We start from the raw sequence: 21,240 nt of genomic DNA, 5'->3' as shown, positions 1-21,240 counted from the left end.
CTTGCACGCTGCCTGTCAGTCTAAACAATAGAGCTAGGAGCCCACTGCATCCACCGCGCACGCGCCCTCCTCCCCACCCGAGGCTGACTAATCGAGCGTGGAGCTGACCCCACCCACACTGGATGCAACTGCTGTATCTGCCCCGGGAGTGAGGGAAAATGACTGAGAAGATCTCGAAGAGGTGAGTCCTCTCAGCGTTGCCCTCCCTCCTCATTCCGCCTTCTCCCTAGTGCCCCACTGGCTGTGGCAGAGCCAGGCGGAAGATCGGCCTGAGACCCCTGCTAACCCTCCCCCTGCCGCAGGCTGGGAAGGCCGGGAGCTGGCGCAGGGCGGGCCCTCGTCTGTGCGCATGCACCTGCCCAGGGAGGCCGGCCTGAGTGTGCGTGCGGAATCCAAGGGCTGGGCGGGGCCCGGGAGGGAGCGGTGCGTCACGTGGTCCTGGTGGCTCCTCCCCCTTGGACTGAGTGACGGCCCGGTCCTGATGGGGGGGGAAGGGTACCCCGGGAGGATGGAGAGGAGGGGCGTGGGGCCCTGGGGAGCCACAGGAGACGGGGGAGGAAGGACCCCAGGGACCAGGGCACCTTGAGAAAGGGAGCCCCCAAATATCGTTGTGTTACCCTTTCAAGAGCTGTGCTCAGTATCCAGGGGAGACAAAGGCTTGAAACAGACAAAGCGGGCCCGCCCTTATCGAGGTGTCTGCCGGAAGACCTCGGACGTCGCTAGCTGGGTCCCGTCACCCCTGCGTCTCTGAAATGGGGCTCACGCTCGCAAGCGTGCTTGGAGATGGAGGGGGAGCTTGCGTGGGGGGCGCTCCCTAAATGTGGGCTCCAGAGGTGGGTGACGCCCCGACGTGGGGTGCCTGCTTACTCCCGCATTCCATAGCCCCGGCCAGCGAGGCCAACTAGAGCCTGCTGCAGAGGGGTAAAAGCATCCCCCCCGTTAGCTCCGGGGGATGCCCGCGGGCTACGAGCTAGGCTGATGTTCAGTTGTTTCAGTCCAGTCCCACTCTCTGTGACCCCATTCGGGGTTTCCTTGACGTGGTTTGCCATCTCCTTCTATTTTGACGGGCGGGGAAACTGAGGCAGACAAGGCTAAGTGACTTGCCAGTAAGCGTCTGAAGGTGGATTTGAACTCAGGGAGATGAGTCTTCTTGACTCCAGGCTCTGTGCACTGTGCTGCTACCCTGCCTTAGGGTAAGGAATGTGAACTTGCCATTTCTTAGATAAGACCTCCCTGGTGCTTTGTGCCTGAAGCATTGATTCAGCTGACAGGCCTGGGAAGGTGTCCCCTGCTTCCAGCTCCACCCTCTCCTGGAACCCTAACAGAGGTCACTGTGGCCCAGAGGTGCCTGGCAGCCCTCCAGCCTGTGCCACCAGCGCTGTGGGGCTGGCCTGCCACCCAAGGGCGCCCCATGTGGTTGTCATACCAGAAACCCCAGACCTCAAAGCCCCCAGTCAGCTCCATCACTTGTGCCCTCTTTTTTTTTCTCCTTCCCTTGCTTTATTTTTTTAATTAATAAAGTATTTTATTTTTTTTCTCATTACATGTAAAGATAGTTCTCAACTTTTGTTTATACAAGCTTTCCAATTTCAGATTTTTCTCCCTCCCTCCCCTCCCCTAGACAGCAGGTAATCTGACATAGGTTATATACACACATAATAACATTAAACATATTTCTGCATTAGTCATGTTATAAGAGAAAAATCAGAGCAATGACCACAAACCTCAAAATAGAAAAACATCAGCACCAAAAACAAAAGAAATAGTATGGTTCATTCAGCATCTATACTCCACAGTTCTTTTGTTTTTCCTGGATTTGGAGATCCTCTTCTATCATGAGTTCCCTGGAACTCTTCTGTACCATTGCGTTGGTGAGAAGAATATAGTCCATCACAGTAGATCAACACTCAATGTTGATGATACTGTGTACAGTGTTCTTCTGGTTCTGCTCATCTCACTCATCATCAGCTCACGCAAGACCCTCCAGGTTTCTCTGAACTCCTCCTGCTCATCATTTCTTACAGCACAATAGTATTCCATTACATTCATACCACAACTTGTCCAGCCATTCCCCAATGGATGGGCATCCCCTCATCTTCCACTTCCTTGCCACCATGTAAAGAGCAGCTATAAATATTTTTCCCTTTCCATGATTTCTTTGGGAAAAATACCCAAAAGTGGTATTGCTGGGTCAAAGGGTATGGACAGCTTTATCGCCCTTTGGGCATAATTCCAAATTGCTCTCCAGAATGGTTGGATCAGTTCACAGCTCCACCAACAATGCATTAGTGTTCCAATTTCTCCACAGCTTCTCCAACATTTATTATTTTCCTTTTTTGTAATTTTAGCCAATCTGATAGGTGTCAGGTGGTACCTCAGAGTTGTTTTAATTTGCATCTTTCTAATCAATAGTGATTTAGAGCATTTTTTCATATGGGAATAGATAGCTTTGGTTTCTTCATCAGAAAACTGCCTGTTCATATCCTTTGACCATTTCTCAATTGGGGAATGACTTGGATTCTTATAAATTTCATTTAGTTCCCTATATATTTTAGAAATGAGGCCTTTATCAGAAGTACTGGCCATAAAAATTGTTTCCCAGCTTTCTTCCTCCCTTCTAATTTTGGATGCATTGCTTCTGTTTGTACAAAAATGTTTTAATTTAATGTAATCAAAATCATCCATTTTGCATTTTATAATATACTCTATCTCTTGTTTGGTCATAAATGTGCCCTCTCTTATAGTGTGAAGATCGCCCCAGGAGCAGTCGTGTGTGTGGAGAGTGAGATCAGGGGAGATGTCACCATTGGTAAGAGGCTGGCATGGGGAGGGGACGCTGTGGCACGTTTGTTATGGCCCTCTTCTCTAGCATTGGCAATTCCAGGGGCTGACTCGGGGCTTCAGGAGACCCAACCCATCCATTTTAGGGATTAGAAGGAGACTGGGGCCTAGGAGAAGAAGTGCCCAAGGTCATATGTGGCAGCGCCAGGATCAGGGCCCGGGTCTGCTGACTCCAGACTGACCGGTGTCAGACTGAGGTCCGGCTCCCTTTTCTTGGGGAGGGGGGAGGCGAGATGAACGGCCCAGGGAAGAGCCCTCACCTGGTGTGTCTCCTCATGGGCCCTTTTCCGGTCTCAGGGCATCAGTCAGCTGTCCTCATGGCCTTCAGTATTCTTATGCCATTTCCTTGTTTGGTCTTAACCTTTGCTGTGCTCATGGGCAGATGGTCCGATGCCTCCAGGAATTTCCTGTTGCTGATGATATAGTCAGTTTCAGAGCCATGGAAGTGCCGCCAGGGAGGGTTGTGTCATGGAGTCTGGTGCCAGCCTAGGCTCCCCCTGCCTGACTGCCGCCACAGCCCCTCCACCCCAGTGTACCGTGACCACCAAAGACGGGGAGCAGGCCTGACTCTTAAAGTTGTCCTTACCAGGGACTCTGGCACAGGAAAGAGGCATTTTTCTGCCTGGTTTCACTGAAAAGGAGTTCAATCTACAAAGGCCCAAAACTTGGTGCTTCTTCCCTTTGTCCCAGAGGCCAGTACCTTATCTTCATTTGAAGCCCTTTGGCCTTAGTTTAATCAAGTGGCTGTCTGGATTCTTCACTTATCACTCACTTTCCACCAGCCAGGCCTGTGGCGCTTGTGGGCCTGACCAGATACAACAAAGAGCACTTTAGCAAGGCACTAAAATACCCTGCTCCAGAGCAGCTTGTAAACAATTTATCCATCTCCCTGCTCTCCATATCTGGAAAGCAGCCTACAGCAGAGAGAGTGGAATTTAAGAGCTTCAGAAATAGCCACTGTTTGGAAGACAGTTTCTAAGACAGGCCTGTGTGATGGGATCGATGTCCTTTATGGGGGGGGAGAAAGAGAAGAGTCCCGAACATTTCCGGACCTGAGGATTCATTTGGTTGTTCCTCCGGCTCGGTGCCCAGGGGGTGGGGGGGGACCCCCTTGAGGAGCCTCCTTGCAGCAGGACCAGGCAGCTGGAGCCGTCACACCACTTAGCACTTAGGCAGTGATGTGTACAGTGCTGGGAGGGGTGGGCGGTCCTCACCCTCGGCCTCAGTTTTCCTCATCCGTACCTGAGGGTGATATAGCTCCTGCCTCCCAGGCTTATGAGACTCATATGAGATGTGTGTAAAGTGTCTGGTATATAGTAGGTGCTGAATAAATGCTTTTCCCTTGCCCTCTAAGGGAAGGCCAGCTGTTTCCATTCATTAGCGTGGGGTGTATGTTTCTGACCTGTTGCTACAGAACTGGCATCCTTCAACGAGAAACAGTGCTCTTCCTCACTCTCTGCTTGGATGAACAGTTTTAAGAGGAGGCAGAGGGCAAAGTGGACTGGGAAGGGGCGTCGGGGCCCAGAGGAGGCGCCGCTGTCAGGATGCACTGCCTGTGCCCCGTGACTTGGGCACAGATCCCTGCTGGGGTGCTGCCCAGTCACTGAGCACTCTGGGTGTTTTACTGGTATCTAGACAACTCAGGGATCTTTCCATTGCCCGTGATGCGTTTGTTTAAAAGGAAGAAAGATTTGTTTACAACATTCCTCAGCAACCTAGCACCTGGCATGGGCCAGCCAGATGTTTGCAGCAGAGGACGGGCAGAAGGCCCCAGCTGGGTAGATCCCAATCCTTGGGGGGGGGGAAGGGCAGTAGGCATTTTGCATTGTTTCCTGAAGCTTACTGGATGGCGGAGCTGCTGGGCATGGGGAGGGTCTTGTGGGCCTGCCCGAGGATTTGCCTAGTGAAGAAACGCAGGCCCAGAATGCATTTGTCTGGGGTCAAACAGCCACTGAGTGGCACCGTGATACCCCAAGTGTCCAGAGCCTCCCCCACTCCACCCTGTGAAATGGTCTTTTTGAAATGATCATTTCATTTTCCTTTGTTTGTGAACTTTGCAGCACAAAATTCTGGTAAACAACAGAGCAAAGAGATGCAGGCTCTTGTGTTCCACACAGCCCAAGGTATTTCCTTGGCTGTGGTCAGTGAGTGGGACTCCCTGCTTTCTGTTCAGCCCCCTCTGGCCCTGGGGCACAGCTGATCCCCATCTGCCCTTTGCACCCAGTGGTCCGTCCTTCAGTCAGCGTTACGGTCCTGTGTCTCTGGCTCCATCTCCCCCATGTTCTCTTGCATCAACGTGGCCAGGACGTCGTATTGTCCTGGGGCCTCTCTCAGGCCATGGTGGTTTCTTCTCTTTAGTCCTGTCTGTGGGCTTGGTTTCTGTATTGGGGCTTTGTGCCAGCCCTCACGCTGCCCCCTTCTTTCTCTTGGATGGTGAGCAGACCGGCCCTGCTGGGTTCTCAATGAACAGCTCAGACCAGCTTCTGCCTGGGGCAGAATTCCTGGGTTTGGGCTCAAGCTTGCTTCCACCCTTGTTTGCCTCTTCTGTGCCCGGCCCCACTCGGAGCTGGCTTTTGATCTTGTTGCCATGCGCTAACAGGCCTGCCTATGCTGGAGGCCTCGATGCCCCAGGGACTGCCCAGACACTTCCTCTGCTGGGGCTCGGGCAGGAGGTGCCCGGGTGCTGGGCTTTCCAGGCTCTGGGCCGGCCCTGTTCCCTGCTGTCTCCGGCATGGGTTGCCCGGTGTCTGGGCTGGTCCTATCTCCTGCTGTGGCTCCTGATGTGGGCAGAGGCGGCCTAACTTGGGGCCCTTCCCTCCCCCAGCCCTCCTTAATGCTGCAGGTCATCCTGACACTGTGACCCGAGGCATTCACAGCCCACACAGAGCACTTCTCTTGGGCCGTCCTTGCTGCCCCGTGTGCCCAGATGCCCAGGGAAGTCTTTATTGCAGCAGTGGATCGGAAGCCTTTGAGCTCTTGGCCAGTAATTTCCAACATATACCATGCCACTGTGGCCAGGCAGAAGGAGACCGGCTCTTTACCTAATATAGGCAGTGGGAAGTTGCTTGTCAGCAATGCCAAGGCCTGCTATCTCAGCAAAAGGTGCCAGCTTACTTCAGCATATTTGGGAAGAAAACAGATCCACTCTCCTGCATGTCCATGCACGGGTGGGGCCGACTCCCCCTGGCAGACTTCACCAGGATGTTACCCTGGTTCTTGAAGCTGGCTTCTGCCCCCCCACACACACCCTTGGGATCTGGACCTGGCCTAGAATCAGCATAGGCCAGGCCCTCTTAGCCACGGTCTGGGAGCCTTTTATAAATAACTTCCATGACCACCTCAGTAGAGTTGGTTCCCCTGTAATTCTCTGTAATTTATTTCATGCATTTAAAAACAGGATTCTGATAAGGCCTCACGAGATGCGCCATGGCGTCCAGGATTGAAGAAAGGTTAAGAATCTCTGGGGTCAGTGGTTGTCCAGTGCCGGCAAGGATCGATGGCCAACCTCCCTGGGCCCAAGGAGGAGCACAAACCTGACCCTCTCTAATAGCGGGCAGAATTGGAGGGTGCTGGGTGCGGATCCAGTCATGGAGAATGCTCAGGGAGGGGAAGCGGCCAGGCAGGCCAGGGGCTGATAAATACGGACAGAAAGAAAGATAGAGCCTGCCCACCCTCCCATTCTACCCCGGGAGCCGAGAAGCAGGGTGCAGACCCGGGACAGGCGGGCTTGGCCTGGTAGCTGTGCCTGTCTTCTGGTACCCCTCCCCCACAGCGCCCAGCGGCCCTGGACAAAGAAGGCCCGGCCATCCCCCACCCAGGAGCCCACTGGCGGGTACATCCCCAGGGAAATGGCGGTGATGAGAGCCACTGTGTGGCAGGGGTGAGGGCCGGCGCTTCTGCCGGATGTGGAGGAAGCCCTCTGTTTGACAGGGGTCCTTTGTGTTCAGCCCTCTGGTCGCCATGGTGACCCACCCTGACATCCCTCCCAGGGATGCTCCTTTCATCTCACTGTGTGTGGAGGGGGGATCTCAAGGCCCAGCGGGATCGGGCCTCCCTTGCTCATTCAACCTTTTTCTTCCATTCTTTTGGCATCTTAGCTGGGGGCCCGGAGTCCCCAGCCCTTCTTAGGGGGTCTGTGTGTGTGTGGGAGTGTGTGTGTGTGTGTGTGTGTGTGTGTGTGTGTGTGTGTGTGTGTGTCTATGCACGTGAGTGTGTGTGTTTGTGTCTCCTTTCAAACAGATTTAGCTTCAGAGTGCTACAGCAACTCCAGGGTCTGGGGCTGCCTCTCTTTTCTCTGCCCCATCCCAGCAGGGCTGTCTGAGCTGGCCAATCTTCCTTGGATCTGGTCTCTCATTTCCTTTCCTCCTTGGCACAATGCACCTCTCAGCTCCAGTGGGATCCCCAGAGGTGCCCCTGGGTCTGATTTCCTGATTCTGAAGGAGGCATTTCCTGCCCCTTGAGGAAGGGAGGAACAAGGCCTCTGGGCTTATTTACTAGAATAGGGACCGACCTGATTCAACTCTTTTGTTGTTTGGGTTTGGGGGATTTTATTGTTTTTTTATTCTGAAGCTAACAGATAATGTAAGCATTTTCATTAGCATAGGAGAACAGGAGAATTATACAGGAAACTGTTCAGCTCCATTGTGTCCACCGGGCCTTTGGGAATATAACAATAAATGCAGTGTGTGCCTTCCAGAGCTACTTCTCTGTGATTCTTTCCGGCCTTCCTTCCATTTCCTCCTGTGCCTTTAGAGAGAGCTTCAATCATGACCTTCTTTTCTTTTTCTGTCTTTTATTTTTGAAGAAAGGTGCCTACCCTATCCCTGGCTTCCCTCTCCTCCCCGACCCCAATAAAAAGAAAAAGAAAGTCTCTGTGGCAAATATGCATAGTCAAGCAAAACGAATTTCCACATGACCCACATCCAAAAATGTCTGTCCCATTCTGCCCCGGGGGCCCCTCACCTAAGATCAGAGTGCCGAGTCTCTCAGAGTAGTTGTACAATATTCTCCTGGTTCCACTCACTTCACTTGGCATCAGTTCATGCAGATTTTCCCAGGTTTCCCTGAAAATCATCCCTTTTGTTGTTTCTTATGATATCATATTATTCTCTTATTCAACAATTCAGTCAACAAGCATTTATTAAGTGCTCACTATGAACCAGACGTGTTAAAGGCTGGGAATACAATTATCAGCACAAAGAAGGATAATCCCTGCCCTCCAGAGCCTCTGTTCTATAGGAGGAAGACAACGAAGAAAAGGAAGATGAAAAGGGGCAGCTGGGGGTAGAGTAGGGAGATGGAGGTGCCCAGGGAGAGGGCCTGGAAGGGAAGGTTGGGAACAAAGCCTGCAGGGAAAAAGACCTTGCTGGCCCGCTGTGGGGCCCACCTTCCGTGCAGGTCCCTCAGAGGGAGGAGCCACAGGGACCAGGATGCTCCCAGTGCATGTGGGGGGGGGCCTGGGAGAGCAGCCGGGAGAGGATGGAGGACAAATCACTTGGTTAAGGCCCGAGGACCCCAGAAGATGCAAACACTTCCCGAGTCCTGTTCACAGAAGGGCTGCTCTTGGCTGATGCCTAGGCAGCTGTGGTGCCATGGTGGAGAGAGCTTGGGCATTTTGTGGGGGTGATGGGACACTGATCTAGAGCCGCGGGGACCTCGGAGCCCATCTACTCCAGGTCCCCCATTTTACAGAGGAGTAAACTGAGGGCCAGAAGGGTAAGGGACTCGTCCAAGGTCACACAGAGTAAACTGTAGAGATTTGGGAATGGGGATTTGAACCCAGGTCCCTTGCCTTCCCCTGAGAATGGTCTCTCCCTGATTTATCTTTTGTATCAGTGCCCCAGCTCTGCCCTGCAGGGCTATTATTAATAAAAGGGCATTGTTGCTAAACATGCTTTTCCCCCTTCACAGGGATGCTGGTGGTCCTGTCAGCACCACGGCCAGCGTGCGCCCCCATCAGGGAAGCCTGGTCATGCTCACTGATACTTGAGCACATTGGCCTTTCTTGTCTTATTCCCTCCTTCATCAGAGGCTGTATCCTGAAAAATACATTTCCATTTGTCTGAAGGGCCTGCACCTTGTCTCTCCCCAAAGCCTACGTGTTCCTGTCTGAAGCCCCAGAACCTCAGCTGGTAATAACCTCCTGTCCTCCTTCTTCCCCAGGCCCTCGGACAGTGATTCACCCCAAGGCCCGGATCATTGCAGAAGCTGGCCCCATAGTGATTGGGGAGGGCAACCTCATTGAGGAGCAGGCCCTGATCCTCAATGGGTGAGTACAGGTGAGGGGGACGGGGGTCAGGCTGAGGGCACCTTTGCCCAGGTAGAGGGGGAACTTTGAGGAGAATCCGAGGAGGGGTGGGATGCGTTCAAAGGTGATTCTGGGCAGAGATTGTCCACGTTGGGTGGGTCTCTGCCGCTTTGGATTTGTCAACACAAATGCTGGCATTTAAAGAACAAAGGAACTGGTCCTCAAAACTTGGCCTTGGGCCCGAAGCACAGAGACTGACTTTATTCCTCCATCCTTGAACCCAGGACTTCAGGGCCCGATCCTCTACATCTTGCTGTCTCTCAATGCTTGCCTCATGATGGTGGGATAGAGAGCCATGCTTAGAGCTTCCCCCACTGCTCCACCCTGTCTCTCCCAGGCTCCTAGTGGGGAAGTTTAATTCTAAGTTCATTTATACCCTTGCCAGCTCTTAAAACTGTGTTTCAATGGCTTGGGGATCCCTATGAAAAATCATTCATGTTTGGACAGAGGGAGGCCCTCTTCACTAGGATATATGCGAAAGCTCTGTGATCTTGTCAGAATGGGGCAGCGCCCTCCCTGAGGCAGATAGCCATCTCTCTGTGATGCCACCAAGCCGTCCTGGCATCCCTGGTCAAGATCCAGGCTCAGAGAGGTCACCTCTGGGGCATCCACTCCACCTAGTGTCAGAAGAGGGATGGAGCCCCAACGTCCTCCTGTCTGCTCTGCTCTACCAGGTGGCCTCCCGTGTTTGTTGGTGTCTGCTTGTGCACAGATGTGTGATTTATTCACAACCAGATTTTGTGTGCTTAATGTTGAGTCCAGGCAGGGCGGGGGCCACTGGGCTTGGAGCTGGGTGGCCTGCAATTACTCCTGGCTCTGCCATTGATGGAGCCCTTGGCCATGGGCTGGCCTTCTCCTTGATAGCGGTGGCACATGGCACGTGTGCCCCCGAGCCTGGAGAGATGTCCAGCCGGGATGCTCAGGGTGCCACTTGTCATTTGGTTTTCCCTGGCATTTCTCAGGGTAGGAAGCAGCGTGTTTATATCTTGGACAGCTTTCATGCAGTCCAGTTAACAGTAGCCCGTTAATCAGTGACACACAGCTAGCCTGCCTTCAGAAAACAGGCTCTTTGTCTTAGGACCACAGACTTCTCATCTACCAATCAGCACTCTTTGTACTGAGCTCATTGTTTCCATCTTGTTTACCCAGAGAGCTATTATTTCTTTACTTTTTCCCAACATCCTTTTTTAAATTTTGAGTTCTGACTTCTCTCCCTCCTTCCCTCCCTCCCTCCCACCTCTCCAGCCTGTTGAGAAGACAAGAAATAGGATATCTTCCCTACCTGTGGAGTCATGCAGAACACCATGTTAGCCAGATTGCTAAAAATAAAGAAAATGAAAAACAACCAGCTCCAGTCTGCACTCAGAGTTCACTAGTTCTCTCTGGAGGTGAAGAGCATTTTCCATCCTGAGTCCTTTGACAGGGTCTTGGATCATTGTATTGCTGAGAATGCCTACGTCATTCACAACTGATCACCACACTGTGTTCCTGTTAGTGTGTACAGTGTTCTCCTGGTTCTGTTCACTTCGCTTTGCATCCGTTTGTGCAGGTCCGCCCGGGGTTTTTCTAAAATTACCCCCTCGTCATTTCTTACACCATAACCGTTTTCCGTCACAATTGTACACCACAGCTCGATGGGTGTCCCCTCCATTTCCAGCTCTGGGCTACCACAGAGAGAGCTGCTGTCAACATTTTTGTACAGATGGGCCCTTTCTCCTTTTCTTGGATCTCTTTGGGACACAGAGCCAGGAGTGGGATTGCTGGGCCAAAGGCTAGGCTCAGTCTGATCACCCTCCTCTCCCTTCACTTCCTACCTGTCCTGTCCCATGCATCCTCCCCGGGGTGTTTTCTGAAGACTCGTTCCATCCTCACTTACCTGGAGTCTCAACAACAGCTTCCTTCCTGCCTCTTCATTTGAAAATTGGAAACACCTGGATCCAGAATCGACCATTTGTGTGATTGGAGTTTACTGTGGGGAAACATTTGGGATTCAGTGAATTGGGGGGAAAGTGTGTTCAGTTAAAGCTTTTTGAAAACGTGTTTGTCCTTCCCGCAGTTACCCTGAAAACATCATTCCTGATTCGGAGGATGTGGAGCCCAAGCCCATGATCATCGGCACCAACAACGTGTTTGAAGTTGGCTGCTGTATCCTTTGTGGTGAGGACGCCGCCCTGAGGGTGGCCACCTCTCTCCTCTGACGCTCACGCCTGCCACAGTAATGTTTACACAGCACATGGGTCTGGGGCTCCTTCCTAGTCATCAGCCAGGCCTGACATTCTCCTCTAAGTCCTGGTGGCCCAGGGGAGGGGGCTGCCGGGGTCTCAGAGCCTGTGTCTGGCAGGCTGGGCTCACGGTGAGCGCCTGGGATGGGCATGGGTGGGTGGCAGCCCCACACTCCCGCTCTGAGCCTGAGCTCCCGGCCTGATTGCAGGATGCAGACCCAGCCAGCGCTGCCCTCCTGCTCCTGCACCAGCCATGTCAGCTCATGGCTTCAATGGGAGATGTGCCAGGCTGGAGGTAGAGGGGGACCTTGGGAAGGGGAACCTGCAGCTGGCGGCGGGCGTCACAGGGGCTCAGTGCTCACCGGGCCTTGCTCTCCCTCCTCTCAGTTTCCCTTATGAAGTTTACAGCTTGTGGCCCAGTGGACGGGACACTAGTGACTTGGGAGTTGGGAAGACCCGAGTTCAAGTCCGGCTGCAGACACTTCCCAGCTGGGTGATACTGGGCAAGTCACGTCCCCTCTGCCTGCCTCGGTTTCCCCATCTGTGAAGTGGGGATGATAATATGCCTCTCAGGGTGGTTGTGAGGCTCGGCAGCGACTCGGCAAACCTTGAGGTCTTGTAGAAATGCTCAGCATCGTCAGAATCGAGGGGGCGTGACCTCCGGATGGGGGGAATCGTGCCTCCTTTCTGGGCTCCTGTTGGAGGAGCATGTGTGTGTGATTCTCCTCCTCTGAGGCCTCTCTACTGGGCCTTTGGGGCCCGAGGCAGAGCCACATTCTGTGAGCGCCCTGCCCCCCCCCCCCCAGCTTTCCTCGAGCTCCTTTTCAGAAGGCAACCTCCCTGTCCGCAAGCGCACATGGTCCTGGGCCCACGTCCCGCGTCCCCCTCCTCGGCCCGCGCTGCCTTTCCTTCAGTTCTTTCCGTTCTTGACATCGTCTTGTACTTAACTCTCGTCTCCAGACTCTGAAGCCATGAAGATGGGAGACAACAACGTCATCGAATCCAAAGGTGAGCGTCAGCTACCAGCGTTCATTCAGCGCCAGCTGTGTGTGGAGCTCGGGGGTCGGAGGACAGAGGAGGCAGCCACCCGTGATCCCAGGGGCTTCCTCTGCAGAGGGCCTGTGAGGGTAGACGCAGATGCAGAGCGTAGAGACGTAAAGCCCATCACTGCGAACCGTACAGAGCCGTCGGAAGCAGGGCGCACCAGGAGACGGCGTTGGGGGGGTGGGGGGCGTTGGGAGGGGCTTTCACGATGGTCAGAGCGGGGAGTGAGAGGAAAGGCATCTCTGGGGAGGGAGAGGGCTGAGCATCCGGGGCTGCCGCTGGCGTCTGGGCGTGCGGCGATGAGGGCCTGAGCTAGGGGGAGCGCGGGGTGGGTAGACGGATCAGAGGTTCTGGGGAAGGTTTGGGTGAGAGCGGGCGACAGGCTGGGGGAGGGCGGGGGAGGCCTGGGGGACCAGTGACCGAAAGAGGGGAAGGTAAGGGTTTGTGTGGAGGTCACAGAGTCTCTGGGACGTGATCTGAGAGACGTCCTTCAGGCGCGAGCCACACGAGGCCAGTACCCAGGGGAGAGGCCGAGGCTGGCGGAGAGATCAGAGAGGCAGACGCACGGGAGCCGACGAGGTTGTCAGGAGAGCGGGCAGAGAGAGATGAGACGCACCCGCGAGAGAGTCTTGGGGGGCAGTCGCAGTGAGGGACGCGGTGCGGAGGAAGGGCTAAGCACGGAGACTGGCGAGCCAGAGAGAGGATGTGGAGGGGCAGCTGCCGGGGCCTGAGGAAGGGCCGGCCTGTTGGCGCGCAGCCGGTGAGCGATGGAGTCGAGGCCGGGAGCCCCCTCCCACTCGGGCCCCAGCTTCTTCGGGGCTCGGCTCGGGGGCGCCCCTGGCTTGGCTCTTGTCTGTTTCAGCCTGGTTTCCCCAGCGCTCAGTGTCCCACATGTGGCAGCTGTTCAGTAGGTGCTTATGGGACTGACTCAGGTCCCCCAGGTGTCCATGCCCCAACCCCCATCTTCTCACTGCCTCTCCAGTGCAAGTGCGGCCCCCCACCCCCACCCCCCGGAGCATTTGGGCTTCCAGGCAGCGTTCCTGACTGTCCTCTTCCTGATGTGAGGGAGGGCGGCCTGGCCTCCATCATGCCTCCGATGTAGACTCGTCCTCCCCCCACCCCACCCCCCGGTGCCCAGACAGCTCTGCAGCAGCTGCAGGGGCGTTGGTGGAGGGCTCAACCCCCAACCCTCCTTCCTGTGCTGCTGAGAGACCCCAGCAGGTCAGGCTGGGGAAGGGGATGGCTGGAAGCAGGCCTTCTGGACGTCCGGGAGCTTTGGGGCCCAGCCCAGGACAACTTTGGCACCCCTGCCCCCCACATATTCTGCAGGCGCCAGCCAGCCTGCCTCATGGGCACCTTGCCAGGCGCTGGGGTGGCCATCTGCTCAGGTATACTGGGGAGAGCCAGGGGCTGCCTCGTGGCCCACAGTGGCCCACAGCCATGGCAGTGACAGGGAGAGCACCCCAGGTGCCAGGATCCATCTCCAGACCAGGAGATGCCCTCCTGCTGCCAGGCTGAGCTGAGCCAGCTCTGCTGCCCCCAGGCCTGGCACCAAATATGGCCACCAGCCCTGCAAGGAGCATTCTTCCTGATGTGAAGCACTAACTGGTCAGTAAACCTTTATCAAGCACCTACTGTGCGCCAGGCACTGTGCTAAGAGCCGGAAATGCAGAGAGGCAAAGTCCCTGGGAGACCGAAGCCCACAACTGTGTCCTGACAAGGAAGGACAGAGGGAGGGCCAGGGATGCAGAGGGGGTGGGGAGGCCTCCTGTGGGAGGTCGGGGAGAGGCTTCCAGGCCCGGGGAACGGCCAGAGGACGCCTGAGCCCAGAGACGGGGGAGGCGGGGGGGCTTGTTGGAGCAGCCAGGAGGTGACAGCGGCATCACTCAATGGAAGAGGACGCACTGGGGAGTGAAGTGGAAGGAGGCTGGACAGTCAGGAGGGGCGGGGGATGAAGGGCTTCGAAGGCCACAGGACACTTTGTACTGGATTCTGGAGGCCATAGGGAGCCACTGGAATTTACTGAGTAGGGGGTGACATGATGGAGGATGGACTGGAGGCAGACAGACCCCTGCCTCCCCTCCCCAAGCTTTGCAGTAGTCCAGGTGGGAGGTGATGAGGGCCTGGCCCAGGCTAGGACAATGTCAGAGCAGAGATGCTGCAGCGATGATATCGACAGGCCTTGGCACCGTATTGGATATTGGGGGGGGGGGAGGTGAGGAGTCCAGAATGACTCCTGGGTAGTGAGATAACGAGTTCTCTTTTGAATGTGCCCAGTGTAAGATGTCTACTGGACATGCGGTTCAGGATGTTCCGTGGGCATTTGGGGGTGTGAGACTAGAGGCCAGCAGAGTTTGGGGCAGGCCGGTGAGATAGGAGAATCTTCAGCTTAGAGATGGCAGTTAAATGATGGGAGCTGATGAGACCCCCGAGAAGAGGGCCCAGGACAGAACCCCAAGGGATGGCTAGAGTTCGAGGCGTGATCCGGAAGGAGATTCAGCAGGAGACAGAGAAGGAGTGGCCAGAGAGAGCAGAGGAGAGCCGGGAGCAAGGGTGCCCGGACGCAGAGAGGAGAGGCTGGTCAGCAGCAGCGTCTCAGCTGCAGGGGTCAGGGAAAGGCCATTGGGTTGGGTCATCAAGAGCTCGTTGGTCCTGGCGCTGTGGTCCGAAGGGATGAGCATCGCATGGGTCTGCGGACAGGAAGTGCTGTGGGCAGGGCAACCTCACTGGTGCCTGAGGACTTCTGTGGGGGAAAGGGGGAGCGGGCATTGCAGGAGCACAAAGGCAGCAGTGACCAGCGTGGTCCATGATCAAATATGGCCAGCACCATGTTTAGTCATAGAATTCTTCTATTTTATGCCCATTTTCCAGCCTTGTTGCTGAAATCATCATCCGGCCCCTGCCCTTTGTGTGCCCGCCCTGGGACCCCTGCCCGAGTCAGCCCAGGTGGAATCCCGGGCCAGGTGATGGGAGGGTCCTTGGGGGTTATCCGGGCCACCCCCTTGTTTAATACATGAGAAAACTGAAGTCCGGGAAAGGGACAGCATATGCCCGGTCACCCGAGGGCCTGAACTAGTACTCAGCCTCAGCCTCGGTCCTTGCAGGCGGAGGCAAGGGCTCTCACCAGGGCTCCTGCTCGAGGTCATGGGCTCTGCAGGGAGCTGGTGGCAAAGGGAGGCCGGAGGCCGAAGGCCATGGGAGCTGCAGGGCCCAGCAGGTGCCACCGCATGGCCCGGGGGTCCCTGCCTCTCTTTCCTCTGAGATCAGGCATGAAGGAGGGCCGGCTGTGGTCTCTTCTTTGTGGGGCCAATGCCACCTCCAGGGTTGCCCTGGCTCTTGCCCCTCTCTCAGAGAGTCTCCCCCAGCCTCCTCCTGCCTGCTGACAGCCACGTCCTTGCCCGCAGCCCACGTCGGCAGAAACGTGATCCTGACGAGCGGCTGCATCATCGGGGCCTGCTGCAACCTGAACACCTTTGAAGTGATCCCCGAGAACACCGTCATCTACGGGGCCGACTGCCTTCGCCGGGTCCAGACGGAGAGACCGCAGGTGCGTCCAGGGGACCCAGGGGCGCACACTCGCTTCCTGGTGCCTCTGGGCATCCCCCTTCACTTCTGAAGTCAGTGCGCTGGGCGAGAGAGGGAGACGGAAGCGTGGGCTTTGTTGTTCCCAGCATTCCTGCCCCCGGGGGCCCGGAAGGGCTGCATTTGGGAGCCCAGAGCCCACCCGGGGCCGTGGTGCCTCGTTTCCCACCCTCCTCCAGAGGCCTCATAGCCATGTTTGGCTGTGGTGGCTCCCCGGGAGGGGCTTCAGGCCACCGGGGCTCCTTTTGCCAAGGGTGGGTCTGGGGGAGGGTCTGCGGTGTGCCCACAGCTGATGCTCAGGCTCAGGCCCCAGTGCTGCAGGCTCATGGGCTGCTCCTCTCGTCCTCCAGCCTCAGACCCTCCAGCTGGATTTCCTGATGAAGATTTTGCCCAACTACCACCACCTGAAGAAGACCACCAAGGGGGTCGCGGCCCCCGCCAAGAGCTGAGCCAGGGGCGGCCTCCTGAGCCTGCTGCTCTTCAGACCGACTCTCCCTCCCTGGCGTTTCCTCATGCACGTCGGCATGGCCGTGACAGCAGCTGTCTTGTCGTAGGTAACTCGTGCGTGTGTCCTTAGAAGTCGAGTCGCAGAGGCCTGGAAGGACCCAGGCCTCCGGCGTCACTGGTGTCAGACAGGAGCGGGCACCTGCTGCCTCTGGGAGGGGCCTTGAGATCCCTTCTGTGCCCGCGTCTCTGCTCCTCCTCCCATGGTCCCGTGCTCCCTTCTTGTAACAAGCTCCTAAATAAAGACAGTTACACCAACGGAGGATTGTTCACGTGCTTGGCTCTGCCCATTCCTGCTGTTCCCAGATGCTGCCCAGGGTGCCAGCCTCAGCTGACTGCTCAGGGATTGGCCATGACAGCCCCCTGCAAGGCCTCCTCCCCATCAAGGAGGAGTCGTGCTGACCACTGCTCCCACCAGTCACTGCATCCCCAGTGATAACCCTGGAGGTTAGGGCCCGGTCAGGGGAGGGGTCTGTGCCACACGCTGTTGCAGAGATGAGGAAGGCTGGGCCCCGGGGGCCCCACGGGGGTGCTGAGGTGCTCACTTACCCTCCTGGGGCCACCAGGGCAACTCAGGGATGCTGGGCAAGTCCACCTCCAGGGGCAGGTCAATTTAAGACCTGGAGAGGCCTCCTATAAAGGCTTTTCTTTCATTCATTCATTCATTCATTTGATACCACTGCCTACAGATTCAATCTGGAATTATATGAATTTTTTTTAAATGCGCTTTTGAATCACAGAAACCTGTTTGCATCACAGACACCTGTGGCCTTTCCCGTGGGCAGCTGGGACTCATGCTGACCACTGAGCCTTGCGTTTGAACCCCGGGCTGACTTCTTCCTCCAGTGTTTACACTGTGTAAACTCTCTCCGCCCCGCTGCCCTCCCCCCCATCATTTCCTCCAAGTGTCTGAGTTCTTTGCTTGTCCTGCTTTATGACCCGACTTTCATGGACCGCACTTTGTTCGGCCGTTCCCCAAGCATCGAGCACATCTGCTATCATCACCAGGGCGGCAGGACCCCTGGGGGGGCGGCACAGTCCTGGGGTGGGGGGGGGCACTCTGTGTCTGTAAGGCTCTAAGCTCCAGATCTGAGCCTCCTTTCATGGGGGGGGGGGTGGAAACAGAGACCCGGAAACGTGCCGGAAAAGGCCCGATGTCACCCAATCAGGGGTGGAGCTGAGCCTTAACCCCTGCCCTCCTGGTTCCCATTCTGACTCCTCTACCACAGTCAGCCAGCGTGCTTGTGCCCCGTAGGAAAGGGACTGTTTGAATTGAAGAGGGAAAATGCAGGGAAGATGGCAAAGTGAAAGGTTTCCTAGGATCAGGGCTCTTTCCACCCCTATGCCCACAGTAAATAACACAAGTGAGCCCCCAAACTCAGAAAACTCACCAATAGCAGAATGTGCAATAGCCTTCCATTCTTGCAGGAAAAAAGGAACTGAAGATCAACTTACCAGCCTGTTGTGCGAAATCCCTGCCTCTTCCTGCATAACCCACCCTGGCTGGCCCTTCAACCCTTGTGGCTACAGTCTGGGGCACCCACTTTGGAAAGTTCCCAATTCAAGTCCCCCAGGACGCCCTGGCTTGGAGCACCTAGAGGTCTTGCTGCTTCTAACCTCTTTTGCTTTTCCTTTTCCGGAAGGGGGCTTAGCAGGGCCAGAACACAAACTTTACTACCAAGCCAGTCACAAACCAGTCAGTCAATCAATGGAGCAGAGGAGGTCCACAACATACAGAAGCTGGAAAATATAGTCATATAATGTTTGATAGACCCAAAGACCCCAGCTCCTGGGGCAAGGAGCCACTCACTCTCTGAGAAAAAAGTGCTAAGAAAACCAGACAGGAGTCTGGCAGAAACTGAGCATAAACCAGCATCTCACTGTGTGCCAAGATACGGTCCAAACGGATGCTTTAGAAATAAAAGTTCACACAGTAAACACATGAGAGGAGCAAGCAAGAACATAATGTTCACAATTATGGATTGAGAAGAGTTTAGGACCAAACAAGGGATGGAGAGGGACACAGGAGATAAAATAGAACTGATTACATAAAGTTAAAATACTTTTTGCACAAACAAAGCCAATACAGTTAAAATTAGAAGATAAACAGTAAAAATATTTACTGGGGAAAATCTTTGCAGGAAGTTGTTCTCATAAAGATCTGATATCAAGGTATTTAAGGAACTGATTCAAATTTATAAGAACAGGAGCCATTCCCCAATAGAAAAAAATGGTCAAAGGAAGTTCCAAACAGGAAGTTCCGAAGGGAAGAAATGCAAGCTATCTATGGTCATATTAAAAATGCTCCAAGTCACTAACCATGAGAGAGGAGCAAACTGAAACAATTCTGAAGTTCTACCTCAGACCCACTAGGTTGGCAAAGATGACAAAAAGGAAAAGTGACAGTTGTTGGAGGGGCTGCTGGCGGAGCTGTGGATTAGTCCCTCCAGTCTAGAAAGCAATCTGGGACAATACTAAAAATGCACTCAACTGTGCAGACCCAGCAATACCACGACTAGGCTTCTCCCCCAAAGAGATCAAAGAGTGGGGAGAGAGACCCATATGGACAAAATTATCTCCGTGTGATTATTTGTGCCCAGCTAGTGGTGGAGCAGTCCTGGCTTGTTTGTTCTGATCAGCCACAGCTGGACACGCTGTCCCTTGACTCTAACGTAGTGATGTCATTTTGGTCCTCTCTGAGAACAAAGGACAACGAACAAGTTATTTACAGCAGCTCTCTCATGGCAACGTTGGAAGCAAAGGACATAGCTCTCCATTGGGGCAAGGACTGAATGATGGACTGCGCATGGGATGGAATGTGACTGTGCCGTAAGAAGGGATGAAAGGGACGGCTCGGGGGAAACCTGTGAAGAGTTCTATGGACTGACGCAGAACAAAGTGGGCAGAGCAGAGAGAACAAATTGTACAAGGACTTCATTGTAAAGACAGACAGCTTGGAAAACCTTCAGGACACTCTCCCTCCTCTGCAACAACTCCTGGCCTCACTGGTTTCCTTTAAATATCATCTACAGGAGCCTTCCCAGTCCCTCTTTTAACTACTTCCTATTTATCCTGTATATACCTTGCCTTGCAAATATTTGTTTGCGTGTTGTCTCACCATAAGATTGTAAACTCCTCTAAGCAGGGCAGGGATTATCTTTTGTCTCTTTGCATCCCTAGTGCTTCCCACAGTGTCTGGCACATAGTAGGAACTTAATAAATGTTTTTTGAATGAATGAATGAATGAATGAATCAATGAATGCAGAGGACAAATGAAGACACACTGCCCTCCTCCTGACAGAGAGGACGTGGACTCAAGGTGCAGTCATCTTTTAAGCGTCGTTATGGGAATTTGTTTTGCTTGACTGCTGCATATTTGTTCCTGGGTTTTCATTTTCCCTTTCTCACCTGAGGGGATGGGATTGAGAAGGTGGGAAGGGGAGGTTAGGAAGAGAGTTTCCATTGAACAAAGGAAAAGAGCACCGTGGAAGTGACTAAAGCTCTAGGACAGCTTCCCTGTCTTTTAGGGGAAAACCAGCCCAGCCCATGCAGCAGGGAGCCTGAGTGACATTGGGCAGATTCTCCCAGCCTTAGTTTCCTCATCTGTAAGTTGAGGCTGTTGGACTCAATGACCTGGAGATCCATTCAGACTCAGAATCCGTGATCCTAAGAGGGAGAGGGTGCTAATGACTTAGGCCTGGGGTAGAGGAAGACTCTGTAGGAGGCAGCCCCCACACTGTGCCCTAATGAAGAGGGGCTCTGGCGCAGAAGTGGGGAAGGAGCGTTTTCCCAACAGGGAGTGCTCTTATACAGAGCGACAGAGACCTCATTGAAGGAAGACCCTGGAATTCAACCCAATGCAATGACTGCCCAGCCGAGATTCTGGAGGAAACAAGCTCCCGCCCCCGCAGAGATGGGGCCACAATGGCGTCTGCTCTGGGGGACGGTCCCGTGGGCCTTGACTCTGAATATTTGTGATGAGGGTGCTGTGATGGCGGTGCTTCAGTGGGGGAGAGGGGCAGGAGGCAGGGGAGACAAGAGGCACATTATCATGATTGGAATCTTGGTTCCAGGTGTGATGGGAGCAAGACTGGAGAGGCAGTTCTGAGTCACATTGTGGAGGGCTGGGGATGTGGGCACAAGAGGGAGTCAGTGCGTTCTGGGTCGGGGCTGCATGCACGGGAAGATCAGCGTTCTCTTTCTGTCTGTCTTTATCTCTGTCTCTGTCTCTCCCTCTCCCCCTTCCTCCTTCCCTTTCTGTCTCTTTATCTCTTTGTCTGTTTCTCCCTCTTTCTCCCTCTCTCTCTGTATATCTTTCTCTTGCTTCCTTCCTCCCTTTCTCTTTATCTTTCTCCCTCTTTCTGCCTTTCTCTGTGTCTTTCTCTCTCCTCTCTTTCCCTCCTTCCTTCCCTCCTCTCTCTCTCCCTGTCTTTCTCTTTTCTCTCTTGGTCTCTTCCTTTTTTCTCTGTTTCTCTCTCTGATTCTCTCTCCCTCCTCTCTCATCCCTTTGCACATATACACACTCTCCCCTTCTCTCTGCCTGTCTCCTGCACACACACAATGACAGGACCACATAGTGTATCTCACATAGTGATTGATTCAGCAGCGTATGTTGAGGACATTGAGCAAGGAATCATAAGAACAGACCGGTCAAGTCCTGCCTTTGCCCATGACTAGCTGTGTGACCTTGAATAGGTCACTTAACAGCTCTGAGCCTTAGTATTTCCATCTTATAATGGG

General features: G+C 54.4%; 1 protein-coding gene across 2 annotated transcripts; it reads left to right on the top strand.

Annotated features, from left to right (window-relative positions):
• The first annotated feature begins 20 nt into the window (after nucleotides 1-20).
• Nucleotides 21-16,759, top strand: DCTN6 (dynactin subunit 6). Of its 2 annotated transcripts, none has more exons than XM_043971527.1 (7): nucleotides 21-181; nucleotides 2,745-2,809; nucleotides 9,004-9,109; nucleotides 11,205-11,293; nucleotides 12,331-12,378; nucleotides 15,819-15,961; nucleotides 16,347-16,759. In XM_043971527.1, the coding sequence occupies exons 1-7, from the start codon at nucleotides 159-161 to the stop codon at nucleotides 16,443-16,445; spliced, it is 573 nt and encodes a 190-aa protein (XP_043827462.1). In that variant the 5' UTR covers nucleotides 21-158; the 3' UTR covers nucleotides 16,446-16,759. The 2 variants fall into 2 exon arrangements, with proteins under 2 accessions (XP_043827462.1, XP_043827461.1); XM_043971526.1 differs by lacking the exon at nucleotides 21-181 and adding an exon at nucleotides 1,050-1,193.
• The last annotated feature ends 4,481 nt before the right edge of the window (nucleotides 16,760-21,240 follow it).

This window comes from Dromiciops gliroides, chromosome 6 (genome assembly GCF_019393635.1).
Source record: "Dromiciops gliroides isolate mDroGli1 chromosome 6, mDroGli1.pri, whole genome shotgun sequence".
NCBI classification, from domain to species: domain Eukaryota; kingdom Metazoa; phylum Chordata; class Mammalia; order Microbiotheria; family Microbiotheriidae; genus Dromiciops; species Dromiciops gliroides.
Note: the sequence above shows the minus strand (reverse complement) of the source record. Positions and strands in the feature narration are given on the sequence as shown.